General features: G+C 49.4%; 2 protein-coding genes across 2 annotated transcripts; both read left to right on the forward strand.

The window, feature by feature from the left end:
• The first annotated feature begins 5,277 nt into the window (after positions 1-5,277).
• LOC119382469 (uncharacterized protein K02A2.6-like) lies at positions 5,278-8,154 on the forward strand. Its single transcript, XM_049412747.1, has 2 exons — positions 5,278-7,260; positions 7,957-8,154. Exons 1-2 carry the CDS (start codon positions 5,278-5,280, stop codon positions 8,152-8,154), a joined length of 2,181 nt encoding a protein of 726 aa, XP_049268704.1.
• A 22-nt stretch (positions 8,155-8,176) lies between these two features.
• LOC125757299 (uncharacterized) lies at positions 8,177-9,228 on the forward strand. Its single transcript, XM_049412749.1, has 2 exons — positions 8,177-8,235; positions 8,703-9,228. Exons 1-2 carry the CDS (start codon positions 8,177-8,179, stop codon positions 9,226-9,228), a joined length of 585 nt encoding a protein of 194 aa, XP_049268706.1.
• Positions 9,229-18,775: the final 9,547 nt, after the last annotated feature.

Here is an 18,775-nt window from a genome sequence, read left to right on the forward strand (position 1 = left end):
CCCGTTTTTGATTACCTGTAGAGATGCGTTCCGGTGGAGCGAGCTCGCTGAGCGTGAAGTAACTGCAAACAGGGGGGTATCAAGTTCTGCCAACAACCGCAAATGCTCAGCAAGAAAGAAAGAAAGAAAGAAAGAAAGAAAGAAAGAAAGAAAGAAAGAAAGAAAGAAAGAAAGAAAGAAAGAAAGAAAGAAAGAAAGAAAGAAAGAAAGAAAGAAAGAAAGAAAGAAAGAAAGAAAGAAAGAACTGCACAGGTTACAACTCGTCTTACGGTTGAGGTAAACTGGCGCAATTAATAAAGACGTCGAAACAGGAAAGGAGACAAAAGACGAGCACTTGTCTTTTCTCTTTTTGTGTGTGTGTGTCGTTGTCTTCATTATTTGCGCTAATTGACCTCTACCATAACATAGGACCAACTCTCCATTGGCGTAGCCGAGTGGTGGGGGTCGGGGGGGGGGGGGATCAAATCTCCCGAAGTTTTTCAGTTTTGCATGTGTGTATATACACGCACACTTACAAACGCAAGCAAGAACATATATAAAGTATGGCTAAACCCCCCCTCCCCTCGAAAAAAATTTCTGGCTACGCTACTGCAACTAATACCCGACCAATCAATTCCTCTAGAATACAACTTGTCAATACAGTGTTTCTGTTTAATTACCAACACCGTTCACAAGCTATACGAAATGTTGACACAAGGTCACGCGAACGCAGTGTTCGCATGAAGCGGACGAATGCGATAATTGCTGTTTGTCGAGAGAAAAATGGTGAGCAGTGATGCACGGCAGGAAAGTACGACGCGAGGCAGTAGTAAAGTTGTCTGTTGCTCGCCCGCTTCGTTAAACATGCGTGCCCAAGGGGGAAAATACGCGCGCGCATGCGCGAATTCACGCATGCGGAAGTTGCCAGAAAGGGCTACTTGCAAGTAGCCCTTTCTGGCTACTTGCAAGTAGCCCTTTCTGCCTGGTGATTTGGCTTCGAGGTTTAAAGCGTCGGGGGCTTGTGCGTAAAGACAGAGGTTCGATCCAACCTTCGTGTACGTTTTCCTTTCGTTTAGTTTATTTGTTCCAGCTGTTGGGCAAGAAAGCCGCAACTTCATCCAGCATCAACAACCGCGATCAACACAGTTCGGGAGGGTTGGGCTAAGGGCGCCCCTCCTATAAGCTACCTTGTCCGATTCTCTCCCCCTCTCGTCTAAAAGGCTTCGCTTTAAAGATTATTGAGAAGCGAAGGTGCTTCGTGGGTACGTTTCTAGGACAGTTTCCTCCAAACGATGCAGTTCCAAATGGTCGCACCTGAAAAATTTAGATATGAGTTGAACTATTCACCTCATTCATACCGTAAACTTGAGAACCACTCCCCCACGTTCTGTTTGGGGCTTCACTAACCAGTGTTCATCCGATGCGTAAAAAATGCACCTGTCTCATTCATGGCGGTAGTATTAATGCGGCTTGTGAGGAGCGTAATGTTTTACCAAGCTCTGTCTACTTTATGAGGTGTGATAGTCATTTGGGTTCCTGGTTCTCCGTCCAATATTTATTTCTGAATATACAAATATTAACTGCATTATTTCTCGTCTTCAGGCTTGTGCGATGGTAGTCTGACGTGTCTTTTTCGGCTGGTCTCGTTTAAGAGAGGCCATCCCACATCGACCACATCTCACGAGGCATTGACAACGCGCGACCACGTATGAAGCCGCATCGAAACGATAAAGTCGATCGATTGGTCGCGTTGGGAGAAATGCTGGACGTGGTGGGAGCACGCTTCACCCGTCATGATTTGGCCACCCGGTTGCACAACACGTTGACGAGAGCGTTTGCAGACCCGAATTTCGATTGGCGCTGCTTTGGCAGCGATGATCCACGTCTGAGGCGCCCGCACGGAGAGCAGCACACCCATCAACTGCGAGTGAGCTCATCTCCGCTAGCCGTCCAGGCAGCGTCTTGTTGGAATGACCGTGATCGATGCGCGGAAGGTTTTCTTAAGTACCTGGCTTACACGTGCCCGTCTCTAGACGTCATTTACAACGAACCCTTTTTATATGCTTTGCCTCATTCCGTTATGTTTTCTTTCTTTTTTTTCATCGCGCATGTTTATTGCATCACTCATGGTCTTCGGATGTAGTACATCTTCAGGATGTAGAGCCAAGACCATGAGTTTCCTAATATGTTCGGGCTGGGCGAGTTTTTTGACCGAATAGTTTAGCTTATAGGTTGAGAATGAAGCTTGCTCGATGCAGCATGTTCTCACTGTCATTTTTTTTAAGGATTTTTCCTTATAAACTGATACTCGGATGAACGTTCTATTTAAAGCGTGACAAAGCGTGTTATTCCCATAAAACAAAAAGGAAATCTGGAAGACTTCAGCGAACCACCAAGCTCTGAACTCACTTACTGCGAGATGAATCATCGAGCTCTGAACTCACACAGCGAACGTGCAGCGCCGTTCCTTTCAATACCTTCGCGACAAGCGCAACGTCTCCTTCGTTTAACTTCACTCCAACGTCGTTTGTTATGGCCTCCGAAATTCGCATACAGGTGCCACATCTCTCAGAGTCTGTGTGGCGCACAAAACGCTGTCACATTTGTCAAGCAAGAACGTTCTCTAATATACTTTCGTGGCCTGCACATTGGTTTCCAACTGCACGTGGCTGTTGGGGTATGCGTGCGATATGCAATGGCTGAGGCGGGCGATGTTTCGTAAGCGATAATTTCGTGCAGGGTTGTACGTTGGTGATGGCGTTTCTAACCTAAACATGAAGTGAGGTTGCTATGCTAGGATACTATAGCGCAATAATTTTGAAAGCAACGTGTTTTGATTTTAAAGAGTGCGAACAAACAAGCCCGATGTCGTGCTCAAATGGCATGTTTCACGAAACATTTGTAGCGCCCATTATCACATCACCATAACTGCAGCAAGGTGTGTTTCTTCGAGGGAAACCAGGGCGATTTCCAACATTCGGAATTTGTTAGTCTTAAAGAAGTTATTGCGACTCAGTGACAGGTGGTTGCGTATCTATATATAGTAACGGCGAGTTTGTCCGCTTTCCTGATATGTTCCACGGCCCACATAGATGAGTCCGGCGAGCCAGATCACGTGATGCACTAACTTTCCATTTTTCTTTTCTTTTCTTTTTTTTCTTAGAGAGAGAAGAAGCAAGGAGGATGGCATCGTGGAGAGCAGGCTTTCGAAATCTGGTTGCATTTCCATCGTCTAGGCCTCAGACCTTGAGGTGGCTTATATGAGGTATACATATATCGCTGTGGATGATGCTGCAAGACCAAGCAAAATGAATGAAGCTGAATCGCGGAGTAATTGAAAGGACAAGGTCTCATGGCGTCATAGATAACACGTACCGATAGAAGCAACGATGACCGAAGCTCCTCAGTTCCGTTACAACACCGCCCGAGGAGCTCGTGCCTATCGTTAAACGTTGTTATATATAGCTCTCTGTGCTCTGGAGCCTTCAAGTGAGGCATCGCCGTGGCTGTATAACTAGACTTGTGTAGCGATGTGGGTTTGCTGATATGGCTTCGTGAAATACAGGATGTTTCAGCTAAAAAGCACCAAGTATTAAAAAAAAAACATATACAGGCGCTGCGCGTCTCGAATTGACATTTTATTGTTCTGGAGAATATAGATCACGTCACGATATTTTTTCCAGTCCGCCAAGCTCGGTAATTAACAAACATTACTTAATTAACTTTTTAAATAGTAACTCTAGCGAAAAATATTCAGTACAGAAATTGTAGCGCTTGTTCAGAAACACCGGAATTTTTTATGTATGCTAAGGTAATTTCTTTGCTTAATTTCTTTCCAGCTTTTTTTTTAAACGCGCGAATTTCAGAAATACCACGTGACTGCCGCCTAACGCGCGGCACTTTTAGCGCCCTCAAATGTAAGTTGAACGAATGATCAAAGGCTGCATCGCATGGAGGTCGATTGAACAGGCCATCGGTTACAGCGATGTACGTTAAGTTATGGTAGGGGCGTACTGTCTTTAAAAACGTCTTCGGCGAAAAAGCGAACGCCACGTCACGTCCTTCATCACGATGTCACCCTCACCCCTATCCATCGTGTTTCTTCACTGGTGCGAAAGGAAAAGAAAAAAAGTGCCATAATTATTCTTTTTGCGAATCATCGAAGGGCCCACTACGCGTCCGTAAGGCAACACGCGAACTTACGCAGCTGTTCACTTTGTTGATGCTTTTGCTGCTGATGATGATTAACTATGTCTGAGCGCTTTGTAATGGGTGGTCCTTTGAAACACCCACTCGTTGTGCAAATCACATGTTTTGACACCTAGCGCGATTCTACGCTTCTGCCACACAATATTACATGCGTTAGGGAGACTCCCTCCACTACATGGCATTCATATAGTCTTTTTTTTCTGAAGCAGTTTCAAGAAGAGCGATGCTATTTCTTGAAACTTAACAATATTACATGCGTTAAGGAGACTCCTTCCACTACATGGCATTCATATAGTCTTTTTTTCTGAAGCAGTTTCAAGAAGAGCCACGCTATTTCTTGAAACTTAACAATATTACATGCGTTAAGGAGACTCCTTCCACTACATGGCATTCATATAGTCTTTTTTTCTGAAGCAGTTTCAAGAAGAGCCACGCTATTTCTTGAAACTTCTTAAGAAAAAAAAGACTATATGAATGCCATGTAGTGGAAGGAGTCTCCTTAACGCATGTAATATTGCGTGGCAGAAGCGTAGAATCGCGCTAGGCGTCAAAACATGTGAATTGCACAACGAGTGGGTGTTTTAAAGGACCACCCATTACAAAGCGCTCAGACATAGTTAATCATCATCAGCAGCAAAAGCATCAACAAAGTGAACAGCTGCGTAAGTTCGCGTGTTGCCTTACGGACGCGTAGTGGGCCCTTCGCTGATTCGCAAAAGGAATAATTATGGCGCAGTGGGCACTTAACAACTATACTTGCAGTAGGCATTCTAGGATACTCTGGAACGGCCAATTCCAGATAGCACAAGCACGGAACCTGTACTACAGCTGGGCACCCACAATATGCTCGAAGAGTTAATGGAGGTGCAAAAAATCTCGCAACTGGAGAGAGTATCTGCAGCGTCGTCGATAAACCGCACGTACTCAACGGCCCGAGTTCCTTATCACCTGTCAGCAAGTCACGATGTAATCGACCACAGCTCGTGTTCTAGACTCACGTGGGTTTCAGGATAAAAAGGCCCAGTGCCAAGCAATAAACGGTTCAGTTTCTTGTCGCTACTGCGTTGCGTCACTTCAGTGGCGACGAGGATGGGATCGAGGCCGCCGGAGTTTGACGAGACAGCAAGCAGTTGGGATGCCTACCGCGTGCGTCTCGAGGCATACTTCGAAGGCAACGATATCACGGATTCTTCGAAGCGTCGAGCACTTTTGGTAGCATCGCTCAGTGACAGCGTGGTTCGAGTCCTGCAGGGACGATGTCCGTCGACGCCCGTCAACAGCCTAACGTACGAAGATGTGGTAAAGGTGTTAGAAGAACACTACAGCCCGCAAGTGAACGAGACTGCGGCAAGTCACGCATTTTTTGTGCGGAGGCAAGGAGACAATGAGGCGGTCAAAGATTTTGTGGCGTACTTGCGACGCCTTGCAAAAGACTGCAACTTCGGCAGCTTTCTGGACAGAATGTTGCGTGACCGGATAGTCTGCGGTATCCGGGACGACGAGGCCAGGCGTTTCCTGCTGACGCAAAGAAAGCTGACTCTGCAGGAAGCTGAGGAATTCGCAATGTCGTCAGAAACAGCTGACCGGAACGTACGTTCTATGAAAGATACGGACTGCAGGAACGATGCGGGTGACGTGCTCCTTGTCCAAAGGCGACGTAGCAGCGGGCGAAAGAGAGGCAGCGGGCACGACTCGGAAGAACCACGCCATTCGTGCTGGAGATGCGGCTCAAGTCACTCGGAACACGAATGCCAGCATGTCGGTAAGGTGTGCCGAAAGTGCGGCACTAAAGGACACCTGGCAAGGATGTGCCAGCGCCGGCGCGGCGGCCGGCAGGCGGGATCGTACGCGCTCAGCGAGCTGTCTGAGGGAGAGGACAGTAAAGAAGAAATGCTTTTCGCCCTATCCGCCCAGAACAACGTTGATCAGGCAAGAATGCGACCAATGGAACGGAACTTGGTCTGGGGTGGCAGGACACTGCGGATGCTGGTCGACACGGGTTCATCCGTCAGCGTTATTCCAAAAAACGTCTTCAGGAATAACCGTAAGTGGTGGCCTAGACTAGAAAAGACGCCACTTCGGTTATCTTGCTTCCTCGGTCCTCTTCCAGTGTTAGGCAGAGTCGCCATGAGTGTGGAACACGACAAAACACGAGTGGACAGTTCGCTCGTGGTAGTCGATTGTGATGGGCCACTACTCTGCGGTAGAGATACAATTCAAGCTTTCCGCGAAGCGGGCTTGTCACTCTTGGAAGAAAGGGCTCTACCAAGTGTCTATGCGCTGCAGGCAGAAGATGACCTAAAAGAGCTGGTGGAAGAGTTCGCAGACTTGTTTGAAGATCGACTTGGCTGCTGCAAAGGCCCGCCCGTGAAGCTGTACAAGAAAGAAGGAGCGGTGCCGCGGTTTTTGAAGGCCCGTCCGGTGCCGTTCGCGCTTCGCAAAGCAGTGTCAGCCGAAATCGACCGCCTCGTTCAGCAAGGCATCCTGTCGCCGGTGAGCGTTTCCGAATGGGCTGCTCCTGTCGTACCTGTGGTGAAGAAAAATGGGGACATCAGGCTGTGTGGCGATTTTAAGCTCACCGTGAATCCGGCTACTCACCTGGAGCAGTACCCTTTGCCTAAAGTGGACGACATTTTTGCCGCGCTCTACGGTGGAGAAGTATTCACCACACTGGATCTGAGAAATGCCTACAATCAGCTGCCACTTGATGAAGAAGCGAAGGAAATGACTGTCATCAACACGCACCAGGGCTTGTACTCGTACAACCGACTAGCCTTCGGCATCTCGTCGGCTCCCGCACTGTTCCAGCGGCGCATTGAGTCGTTATTAAGGGACTTACCAAGAGTACGTGTGTACCTGGACGACATCATAATCGCCGAGAAGCAACAGGACACGTCAACACTTCGACAAGTGTTCCAGAGACTTCGCGACAGTGGCCTCCAACTGAACAAGGCCAAATGTCGGTTCCGAGAAAGAGAAGTGCAGTTTCTGGGGCACAAGATTGATACAACCGGACTTCATCCACTGCGCGACAACCTCGAAGCCGTAACAGCTGCACCAAAGCCAGAATCGGTGAGCCAACTGAAGTCCTTTCTGGGGCTCATAACCTATTACTCAAAATTTTTGCCTAATTTGGCCACGATCCTGGCTCCGCTCTATCGGTTACTGGTCAAGGGACAACGCTGGCACTGGAAAGAAGAGCATCAAAAAGCCTTCCAGGAAGCAAAGCGCGCCTTGTTAAAGGCAAATTTTCTGGTCCACTATGATCCGCAGAAGGAGTTGCGGCTGGAATGTGATGCGTCAGCAGACGGCTTAGGTGCAGTATTATCACACCGCATTGATGGCGTGGACCACCCGATAGCATTTCGTTCGAGAACGCTGACGTCAGCAGAACGCAATTATTCCCAAATCGAGAAGGAAGCGCTGGCCTTGGTATTTGGAATTTGTAAGTTCCGCGATTTCTTGCTGGGCAACCGTTTCACGTTGGTGACAGATCATAAGCCCCTCACCGGGCTTTTCGACCCCAACAAGCCGATTCCGCAGATGGCGGCAGCTCGAATTCAGCGATGGGCGCTTCTTCTATCAGCTTACCAATACAATCTGGAATACCGCAAGGGAACACACAACGCTAACGCGGACGCCCTCAGTCGCTTGCCTTTGCCAGGGGACCAGGAACGCGGAAGTCAAGAAGTCATGGAATATGTACTTTATACGCAAGGTTTGGATGCAAGTGCCCTTCCTTCTAACCAAATGATTGCTTTGACCCAGGAGGACAGCGCACTTCGGCAAGTCCGGGAATGGATCGAGCAGGGCTGGCCATCGCATCTTGCGGGGAAGCAGCAACATCTGCAGCCGTACTTCACACGCCGACATGAACTCGTCGCGAGCCATGACCTCGTTTACTGGGGTCATCGTGTGGTCGTGCCGGAGGCAGCCCGGCAGTGCCTACTCAACGAGCTACACTGATACCCACCCAGGTGTTGGCGCCATGAAGAGGCTCGCTCGTACGCTATTCTGGTACCCTGGATTAGACAAAGACATTGAAAGGTTGGTGCAAACTTGTGCCCAATGTGTGCAGGTGTGGTCAATGCCTGCGGCCCAAGTACCTTCCCCGTGGCCTAGGACAGGAAGGCGGTGGTATCGAGTGCACATGGATTTTGCAGGACCTGTTGACGGGTACCTCATTTTCGTCCTAGTTGACGCGGAAACGAAGTGGATAGAGGCAACGCCGCTGAAAACGGCTACCACAGACGCAACAATTCAATTACTGAGGGAAAGTTTTTCTCGGTTTGGTATCCCGCATTGTCTGGTGTCTGACAACGGCCCCCAGTTCTCGAGCGCAATGATGGCAAAGTTCATGCATGAAAATAACATACGCCATGTCAGGACGGCGCCATACCACCCACAGTCCAATGGATTAGCGGAGCGGGCGGTGCGAACAATAAAAGAGGGCCTCAAGAAAACAAGCGCGGCACACTGCAAGAAAAGTTGTCTCGTTTTCTTTTCCGTTACAGATCTACACCCCTCGAGAGTGGCAAATCGCCAGCACAACTGCTCTTGGGATTCGAGCCCCGGACAAGGCTGTCCGCCCACTTTCCAGAAGGCGAGGTGCCTGCAGGGGCCGACACGATCCAGCCTTCGTCGACCAAAGCACCACCACTGTTCCCACCCGGAAAGCCCGTCTGGTCCCGCCATTTTCAACGAGGGCGAAAATGGCTGCCAGGGACTGTGATAGCGACGGAAGGGAATCGGATGGTAAAGGTTGAGACACCCCTGGGAACCCAGCGCCGTCATGTAGACCAGTTGAGGGCACGGCGGGCGTTAGCCACACCAGAAAAAAAGGAATCAAGGCTCGGCTCCAGCTTAGCGGAACCACAGCCCGACGCAGACGCTCGAGAAGCAAGTGCAACGCAGAACTTCAGTCCAGCGGCCCCTCGGTCGCCCGGCTCGACTCAAGAAACATGGGCGCCGGAGGCAGTTCCAACTCAACTCCGCCGATCAACGCGAACAAGACGCCCTCCGGAACGACTGGGCTTTTGAAGGGGGAAGGAGTGCAGCGTCGTCGATAAACCGCACTCACCGGCCCGAGTTCCTTATCACCTGTCAGCAAGTCACGATGTAATCGACCACAGCTCGTGTTCTAGACTCACGTGGGTTTCAGGATAAAAAGGCCCAGTGCCAAGCAATAAACGGTTAAGTTTCTGGTCGCTACTGCGTTGCGTCACTTCAGTATCCAGGACTCGAACGGGCAGGAGCATCCTGGACAAACTCGGGATAGCCTATCACAAGCAGCACGGCGACAAGACATCCCTCCCCAGCTCGGTCAGAGAAAAGCTCCAGGTGGCTAACCTACCTAAGAACATGCATCCCGAACTCAAACCCTGAGGTAGCGGAAGAAGTGGCGATCGCCCTAGCCATCGTTTGCCCTAGTTTCAGATACATACTAAGTGACTCGCGGACGGCGGTCAGAAATGATGTACAGGGCAGAATTTCTCCAGAGGCCGCGGCTATCCTCAAAGCCATCGTCAACTATATCACCTCCGAAGAGACGGAAGAATGGCACATTATATGGTTCCCGGCTCAAACGTCCCCCCGTACCCCCGTACCCAATCTCAATGCAGAGGTCCACCGCCTAGCGTGAGGTCTCACGTTCCGCGCCCGTGTAGAAAGGTCCTCTCCAGGAGATGGAAATCCAGTGAAGGGCTGGATAGAGAGGGGCAGAATGACCAGATATTGCGACATAACAAAATTTTTCAAAAATCCAGGCGTATTTATTCAGCCTAAAGCACCAAATTCGACAGGGCCCAAGCGGTAGATTGGAGACAATTAAAACCCAGACACCCCAGCCCCGTTCCTCTCAGAAGGATATATCCAGACATCTATTCAGACGATAACTGTAAATTATGCGGCTGGACTCACACATCCCTTAGGTACATTCTCTGGGAATGTGCGGTAATAGGCGAAGAGAATGCAGTCTCCCCAGATGAAGCTGCGGCGAGGTGGATGGCCGCGCTGCGCAGCTCGAACCTCCAAGATCAACTGTGGGCCATCCAGCAAGCCCGTGAGGCGGCGAGGAGACAGGGTCTCCGGTCCTCCTCGACGGCCGCCCACGCCACGAATTTGCCGGAGTTCTTAATGAAATTGTTACCACCAATGTAAGGTGCACAGTCGTTCGTTTCCTTACAGCACGGTGGAGCATGCACCGAGAACCGAAGCCAGGCTAGCAATTGAGAAGGCGATGCGCACGGGGCCCGATTATGCTATCGTGTTCTACTCCTGAAGGCGAAGCTCAAGCGTCCTCCAAGTTTTTTTTTAAATTTATTTTCACAAGATAGCGAGAGCTCATAAACCACTCTTATAACCCACAGGGAGGTTACGATGGTTCTTGGAGCATCCGACAGAGTGCAAGTCCATCCATACAGCCCTGCGCAGCGTTTACTTTCCACCCCCTCACGGTGCAGCTCGGAAGTGTGAATGAAAAATCTTTATGGCATAACGCAATATTAATCAGGTGGTATTTTTGTATTTCGCAGCCATCTGTAGCAAACAGAAAAACCCTAATACATAATAGATAGAAAGTTAGAAATTGTCTAATCAGACGTTTTGTAAACCGATCTGCAACTTTCTCATTGGAATTTTTTGCCCAGCTTCCTTGCTTCAAAAGTTAATTAAAATTCCTAATTAAGTAATTAGGCAGAACACCTAGACTTACTCTATGCAATAGTCAGCAACATGCATTTGGTCACGTCGTCATAGAGTGCGTCGGCACATTTTTAAACTCCGGCTTGAGATAGCTGGGGCACCCTGTATATTTGTACCCCTTTCTTTTGCTTTCTAATTATTGCACATCTTTTAATATCTTGTCGCATTACCCCTCTTACGCAATGTCCCTAAAGGCCTGTAAGGTACTTTTAAACAAGGGAATCTTGACATTTTCTGCGTAGGGAATTGGGAGGAAAATATTCGGATCTTTCACCAGCCAGCAAGGCAAAGTGGCGCTGTACGACAAGACACGTGCAGCAGACTTCAGAAACGAGCGCCTCTCTTGCCTACCACGATGGACATCGCTGAGCACGCGGAATATAAAAAAAATAGAAAAAGGACTGCGTGCTTGGCCTTGCACGAGTGCGCAACTGCGCCAACGTATGATGGGAGCCGAGCAGCAAATTTTTGTGACGAACGCGTCTCGTAACCTCTTTTATGAGCAAACTTATTTTTAAGTCAAACTGAACAACTCACAACCGACACATACACATTAGGTCCCAACGGGACCCCACAAGGGGCAGTCATTTCGCCCCTCCTTTTCAACATAGTAATGAAGGGACTGTCCGACAAACTCCGCGACATCCCCAACATAAACCATGCTCTTTACGCGGACGACATCGCCATCTGGTGCCCGGGAGGTTCCCTGGCGGAAGTAGAGCAAGCCCTTCAAACCGCTCTCGATATCACAGAAGCCTACCTACAAAACACCGGACTGAGACTGTCACCCACGAAATCCGAATTGCTACTGTACCGGCCATCTCGCCAAGGCGTTCGTAATCTAACCCCTTTACACGAGCTTCCCATAGCACTACAAGCCAAAGACGGGCAACGAATACCCCGCGTTGACTCCATACGTATACTCGGCCTCCTAGTCGAGGCCACCGGGTGCCATGCACGTACAATAACACATATCACAACTAAAACGGAAAACGTGCTCCGACTGATCCAGCGAGTCTCGGGTCGCAGGCAAGGCCTCGGTGAGGCCAACCTTCTGTGCATATACCACGTGTTCTTAATGAGCCACACCAATTACGTCGCCTCTGCCCACAACTGGACAAAAGTGGAAAAGACTAAGCTGAACACACTCATGCGCAAAAGCATTAAAGAAGTCCTCGGCCTACCCCAAAACACGAGTACCTCCCGTCTCGACCAACTAGGTATGCACAACGACATCGATGAAGTGATCGAGGCCCAGACCACAGGCCAAGTGGTCCGCCTCTCCTCCTCCAAAGCAGGCCGTCGATTACTAAACGAAGCCGGCATGTCCTCACACCCATACCTTGAACGCGCAGTAACACTCCCGAGAGATGTCTGAGAAACCTACATGGTAACCCCATTCCCGCGAAACGTCCACCCACACCGCAATAAAGGCAGACGCCTGGCCCGCGCTCGCGCTATCTTCGACCGTACCGCCGCGAATCGCGGCTCTACCGTATATGCGGCGCAATACGGCAACTCCTCCGCCTTTGCACTCGCAGTAGTAGATGGCGATGGAGCCCTACGCTCAGCCGCCTCGGTTAGGCTAGCAACGAGCGCCATAGCCGAGCAGGTCGCCATAGCTTTAGCGATGACCGACCCCTCGCACACTAGCGTCTTCACGGACTCTCGCGCCGCCATTCGGGCTTACGAAACCGGCAACGTCGCGCGTGAAGCAGCCCACATCTTACAAATACGAAAGCACACGGGTTCGCACTGCCTCTGTTGGTTCCCTGCCCACATGGGCAAAGACGTCCACTCCCAACAACCCAACCTCAACGAAACGGCTCATGACCGAGCGCGAGAGCTCACCCGCCGCGGCGATCAATCAGCCACCGAAGAGCTGGGCTCAGACATACAGTTTAACGACCCCTTACTAACCTTCCACGAAATCACCTCTCACTACCGCAACAACAGAAGCCAATACCCATTACCACACGCAAAGCTCGAACGTGCGCAAGCCGTAGCCTCTCGCATGCTACAAACAAGATCGTACCTATCACGGGGCCGACTGAGCGATTACAACACAGACATCACTCCCCAATGCCCAGATTGCAGAGAACTCTATTGTTCACTCTCGCACATGCTATGGAAATGTCCCGCGTTACCTCAGGGACCTCTCACCAGTGAGTCCAACTGGGAAGAGGCACTAAGGAGCTCCGAGCTCCACCAACAACTCAAGGCAGTCCACAGGGCCCAAGAACTGGCGGAACGCCATCACGTTCCCGCCCCGACTCGGGCGTCGCCTACGGTAGCGGCTGCTAGGGTGTCCCCCCTGGATCCCCCGGCGGCCTGAACTCCTCAGGACCGATGAATAAAGTTCTTGACTGACTGACTGAAACTGAACAATATGTATATCGTATTGCGCACAATAATCTATATTAACTTTGCTGCGAATTGATCTTATGATATACGTCTGTCTCGATTATGCTTTTTCTTTAACGAGACGAAAAAAAAAGGGAGAAGAAAACTCACAGGGTTCCTTATGCATTCCCCTCAGACGACATCTGCTTCTTTTCTTCTCCTTCTTCTATTTCTTCCCAGTCAAAGTATTGATCCCTCCAAAGCATTTTACACCTAACGTTGTTTTGCACTGCCTCCAGGAACGAGGCATTGACGCGGACGCCGCAGAACGTCGACGGTCAATTTTCGCGTTTGATGCGGCATCTAAGGCTCTCGCCTTAATGTAAATGAGAAGTTGTCGCGATTTTCTGACGATGGCTTTTTTTCACTTGGCTATTAGCACAAAACAAAAGGTCAAAAAAAAGAAAGATAAAATCTTGCTTTCGGTCAGTTCATGATCGAAAGTTCTTGCGACCTGCCACTGTGGTCTAGTGGTTTTGGGGCTCGACTGTTGACCCGAAGGTCCCGGGATCGAATCTCGGCCGTGGTGGCCGCATTTTCGATGGAGGCGAAAGTGCTTGAAGTCCGTGTACTTAGATTTAGGTGCACGTTAAAGAGCCACAGGTGATCGAAATTTCCGGACCCTTCCACTACGGCGTCCCTCATAATCATGTCGTGTTTTCAAAACGTTAAGCCCCAACAATTATTATAATGAAGTTCTCGTGGCAGCAAACACCACGAACGTCTGGAACAAGCAAGTACGAGAGACACGAAGTGGTCGAGTCAGTACCCATTGCGAATGCCAGCATCTTCAAAGAAGGCTTTCATTCATTTTTGATAATGAAGTGCTGATGACCATTGGTTTAGTACTTCGGCTAATTAGGATAATTAATATGAAATATCTAAACTGATACCCAGTTCGAGTCGCCTTCTATGTGCAGTGTTCTTTGGAACATTCGATCGACAGGTGCTGCACATCCTTGTCATCGATGGTGAATAAATCACATCAAATCAAATAAAAAATGTTGCTGTGCGTCTCGGCAAACGTGTCAAACGTCTCAAATCCCAGACGTGTAAGATGCAGGGGCGGCTGAAAACTCCGTTGGCCGCGTCACTGCAACCTCTAGCAATGTGCATATTTAAAATCTTATAAAAGATTACACAAAACAACATTATGCGTGTGTTTACCTGAGTTAACGTCGTAAATACCAAGGGACAGCGGAGCTGCGAGGAACCCTCAGCGGTAGAGTGCAAAGTAATGCAAAGCTAGGACGTCATCACTAACATCACACTACCTGCGCTCAGCGCGGCTACACATTGTCTTCTTCCACGCCCGACTCCGCCCCACCAACTGCGCGCTTCTCGTCATCTTCACTCACCCCCTCCTCCACTCGCCTCCGCTTAACTATGCTATGCCCTCACTTCTCCTTTTCCTCCTCCTCACCCTCACTTCTCTATCCCACTTCTTGTTATACTATTGGCCTCGAGGCCCACCACTGGAAACGCCGGCGCCACCGTCGGCGTGACGTGCTTGGCAGGATCACGTGGTCTCAGCGGCCGCGTCGGCTGCTTGTGGCGCACTGCCGCGTGCTTTGAAAACGAGTTTCAAGTCCCACATGCGCTGCGGTCTGTTCAAATTCGGAAGTTTTCTCTCATTTTCTATTTAATTGAAACCATTGTAATAGAGTGGCTGCCTCCGAAGGCGACGAACATGGGGCTCTACCGCTCGGTGCCGCAGTGCCGCGCTTACGCACTAGGAGCCTAGTTTCAGCCTGCACTGGTAACCGCGGGACAAGAAACAGCGTGAAGCATGGGTTGTAAAGCTAAGAACCGGCAAGTAGCCATCCGTTACGAGTCTTGTGTGCAAAAAGCACTTCCGCGACGAAGACTTTGTTACTGCGTCGGGCCTGCGATGTTCGGTGAGTAGCAGACAGCGCGCACTGAGACGATGGCTCGCGCGCGCTTCCCGCCGGCAAATAATGCTTATCTGCCACAGGATGGTAAAAGCGCTACCTTTTACCACGTGCGATGCCATCTCAGAACCCTCCAATGCGACCTCTTGATCGTCGGCCCCGTGCTCAGCGTCCACAAAATCGGCTGCAGATGCGCAAGTCATTGTTTAGATACGTTGAATTAAAAAACGCACAGGGTCCCTTATGCATTCGTCAAAGATGACTAGAAGGCGAAAGCCATCTTCTTCTTGTCAATCGATGTACTGATTCTCCCGCGCCCCCCTCCAAAAGCGTTCTGCACCTAACGCGGTTTTGCACGGCCTCCGTGACCGATCACGGAGGCAATGCAAAGCGACCATGACGTGTGAATACGTCATCATGTGACGTCACATTATGTGACGTCACAATGACGCTACATATTTTGGCGATCTGTGACGTCATGATGACGGTGGCACCATCACGTGACGATTATTTTTTGCATCACTCATGTTGGCGCCGCCGACGCGGGACGCCGACGGGCAACCTTCCCATTTTATGAGGCATGCATTGCTTAATAAGCTACATAAAATTTGCATTGCCTCCTTGATCGGCCCACCGATGATCGGCCCACCGGCCAACCCATGCATGTATTTTCTTGGAGCCTCATTTATTTACGTGGGAAAGATGCCACCCTGTTGGCGTTAGACACGACACTGCTGCCAAAATTGCTGGGGTACACGCCAAATAATTACTATCCTGTTTTGCGGCTGCTGGTTGCTGCAATACCTTCTATTTTATTCATCGCTATTTCAAGTTCATGTGGGTCCTAGTTCACAGCCGACGTTTGCAGAACAAGTCCGGCAAACGTTACTGTATTTTCTTTCTTTTCCTAAGCGTCGCATGCTACTACATGCTCGGTCTCGTAGACTGGTTCTCCTTCCACCAGCAATCTCGAAGTGGTGAAGCTTTGGTCTATGAATTTGTTGATGACAGAGAGCGGCAAGTTCACTGGAATGCAAACGGAACGATAATTAAGGAGCGTTACAAAAAGACGTCGCATTTGCTCACGTTTTGTGTGAGCACCAAACGAAACGAATGCGCTGAATAAACAAACAGAAGCAGCGGCATTTGCCCGCTGAGAAGACCGATCAATACGCAGTGCGAGACAACTTGTCAAATGACATTGAAACGTTCCCGAATTTAAACCGAAAAAGAAAAAAAAAAACATTGAATCGTCAGGACGGCTAGATCACAAAGTTGCCATGCGCACCGAAGCCGCAGTTGTAAGGAAATTGTTTTTGAACTGCTCTGATAGCGTCCGCGCAACAGTAGTTGTTTGTTTACTCACAAATTCTCATATTTTGCGGCCTAAAGTTCACAGCGCGGTGCCAAAACGCGCTCGTAGCAAAAGCGAAACCATCAGTACGAACATATGCAGACGCTCATACATGCAGAGGCACCGTCAGTCGTCGCGAACCCGTGCGATCGCTGGCTTGAGGCTTCTTTCTGTTATGCTCCGTTTGGTTACACAGGCAGTCTACTCTAACGAGATATTTCACTTAGTTTGCACTCAGCGAGTGACTACCTTTCACGCAAGAGGCCGGTTCAGGGGTCTGCAACGCGGTGACAGCGTGAAGCGGGTGCTCGGTTTTCTGCAAAGAGACAGGGACTGTAGACTATCTTGTGCTTTCAGTTCGTCGAAAATGATTATTTTGACAGTAAAGAACACAGTTCATTTCGAAAGTACTTACAGAAATGCCCTGGAGGGCTTCCGCGAGGTGTTTTTGGAGAGCACCGACAGCAAAACCTATGGGGAGCGCGCCGGCGGTATCCTGCCTAGCACGCAATCGAGGCGCGTCCGATAGAGGGCGACTCCGTAACTCCTCGAGGCCAATACTGTACATGACTATGCTACGCTCTCCCCTCCTACTTTCCCTCTCCTCTTTTCCGTTTCCACCTACCGTCACGCCTCCTCACCCCCACTTTCACTATAAAGGACTATGTTTTGCTTTACCCTCTTCCCTCCTCCTCACCCTTACTTCTCTTTCCCAACCCCTTATTATAATATACATGGCTATGCTATGTATAGTGTACCAAGGTACCAAGGGGTGCTTCGCCCTCTAACCTCCTCCTTTCCCTCCTCACCCTCACTTCCATTTACAAGACTATGCGATGCTTTGCACACTGCCCCATCCTACCCACCTCATCACCCTCACTTTCCTTTCGCACCCCCTTGCTAAACTATACTAGACATGTCTATGCTATGATTTACCCTGTCCCCCTTCTTTCTCGTCCCCTCATTGTCATTCGTCTCGTTAAAAGGGAGGCGATCGCCGGGCAGATTCCAAGGGATGACGTATCGGCTCCTCAAAACGCACCACGAAAGCGCGGACAAGTTTGAGTAGGTCATTTAGTGCGCCAGCGAACGCCGGTTGTGGTCCAAAGAATGAGCCAGAGCGAAGAGTTGATAACACGAACAAAATATATTATCAGTTAAGGCAGTACAAGCATCACACAAATATGCACACTCGGCTGGTATCTATTAAAACCCACACTATAACTTGGAAGGTGTTTAAAACAACGGGAACAAAACTAACAGATCGCGCGCTAGAAATGCAATCTCATGCATTACAACCTATTCAAGAACATTTAAAGCCTTGAATGTTCATCAAACGTGTCCAGTCCTCAATTCTTAGAATGTAACTTGAATGCTTGTCTTCCAGGAAACACTCACGCAAACTCCAGTGCTGATCGTCGTTGTTCCCTTCCGTCGTCGGCCCCGAATGTTTCTCTTCCATGAAACACTCGCGTAACTTTTCACTGCTTGTCATCACCCGATTCTTCCAGATCGACGATTGACTGACCGCACAACATCATAATACACGCCTTCTTTGGCCGACGGGACCACAATCAACGTAATTTCTTCTTCATCTCCGGACCGACTACTGACTTACCGTCACTGCACGCTATACCTTACCCTCCTCCTTAATCCTTACCACCCTCCTCAACATCCCTTCCCCTTCCCATCCCCTTGCTATTCTAACTATGCATATCTATGCTATGCTTTACCCTCTCTCCCTCCTTTCCATCCTCCTCACCATTACATCACTCCTTAACCTCACTTCCCTTTCCCATACCTTGATATACCACACTATACATGGCTATCCTATGTTAACACTTCGCTTAGCACAGCTGCGCCGAGTTTTGAGCAGTTGCCGGCCACAGCTGCAACTCAAGGTTAAACAGCTCCGCTGTTTAAAAGGTTATGCAGAGCGCTTAAACTGGCCTATTAATGATCCCGATTTACGCAACCGGTTCAATAGGCTTGTAGAAAATCAACACACTTTCAAGGTCTTTTTTAAAAGAAAAATATTAGTGTTGCGCTGTGATTGAAATTTTAACATGAATCGAGACAGTTGTTGACAGAACAGCACATAAAGCAAATATATTGCTTGACCAGCGCAGGGCGCGTAACCTTAGGACTTGATCGTTATTTAAGCGATAGAAGTACACAAATGTCAACAAACTTTCCCATACATTCATCTGTAAAACTCACAGCGCACAGCAACGCT

Source organism: Rhipicephalus sanguineus, chromosome 1, assembly GCF_013339695.2.
Source record: "Rhipicephalus sanguineus isolate Rsan-2018 chromosome 1, BIME_Rsan_1.4, whole genome shotgun sequence".
NCBI classification, from domain to species: domain Eukaryota; kingdom Metazoa; phylum Arthropoda; class Arachnida; order Ixodida; family Ixodidae; genus Rhipicephalus; species Rhipicephalus sanguineus.

Coding starts and splice junctions, on each gene's coding strand:
- LOC119382469 (XM_049412747.1), top strand. CDS start 5,278: ATGGGATCGAGGCCGCCGGAGTTTGACGAGACAGCAAGCAGTTGGGAT. Junction 7,261..7,956: donor CTGCACCAAAGCCAGAATCG/GTGAGCCAACTG, acceptor GCTTTGACCCAG/GAGGACAGCGCACTTCGGCA.
- LOC125757299 (XM_049412749.1), top strand. CDS start 8,177: ATGAAGAGGCTCGCTCGTACGCTATTCTGGTACCCTGGATTAGACAAA. Junction 8,236..8,702: donor TTAGACAAAGACATTGAAAG/GTTGGTGCAAAC, acceptor TTTCCGTTACAG/ATCTACACCCCTCGAGAGTG.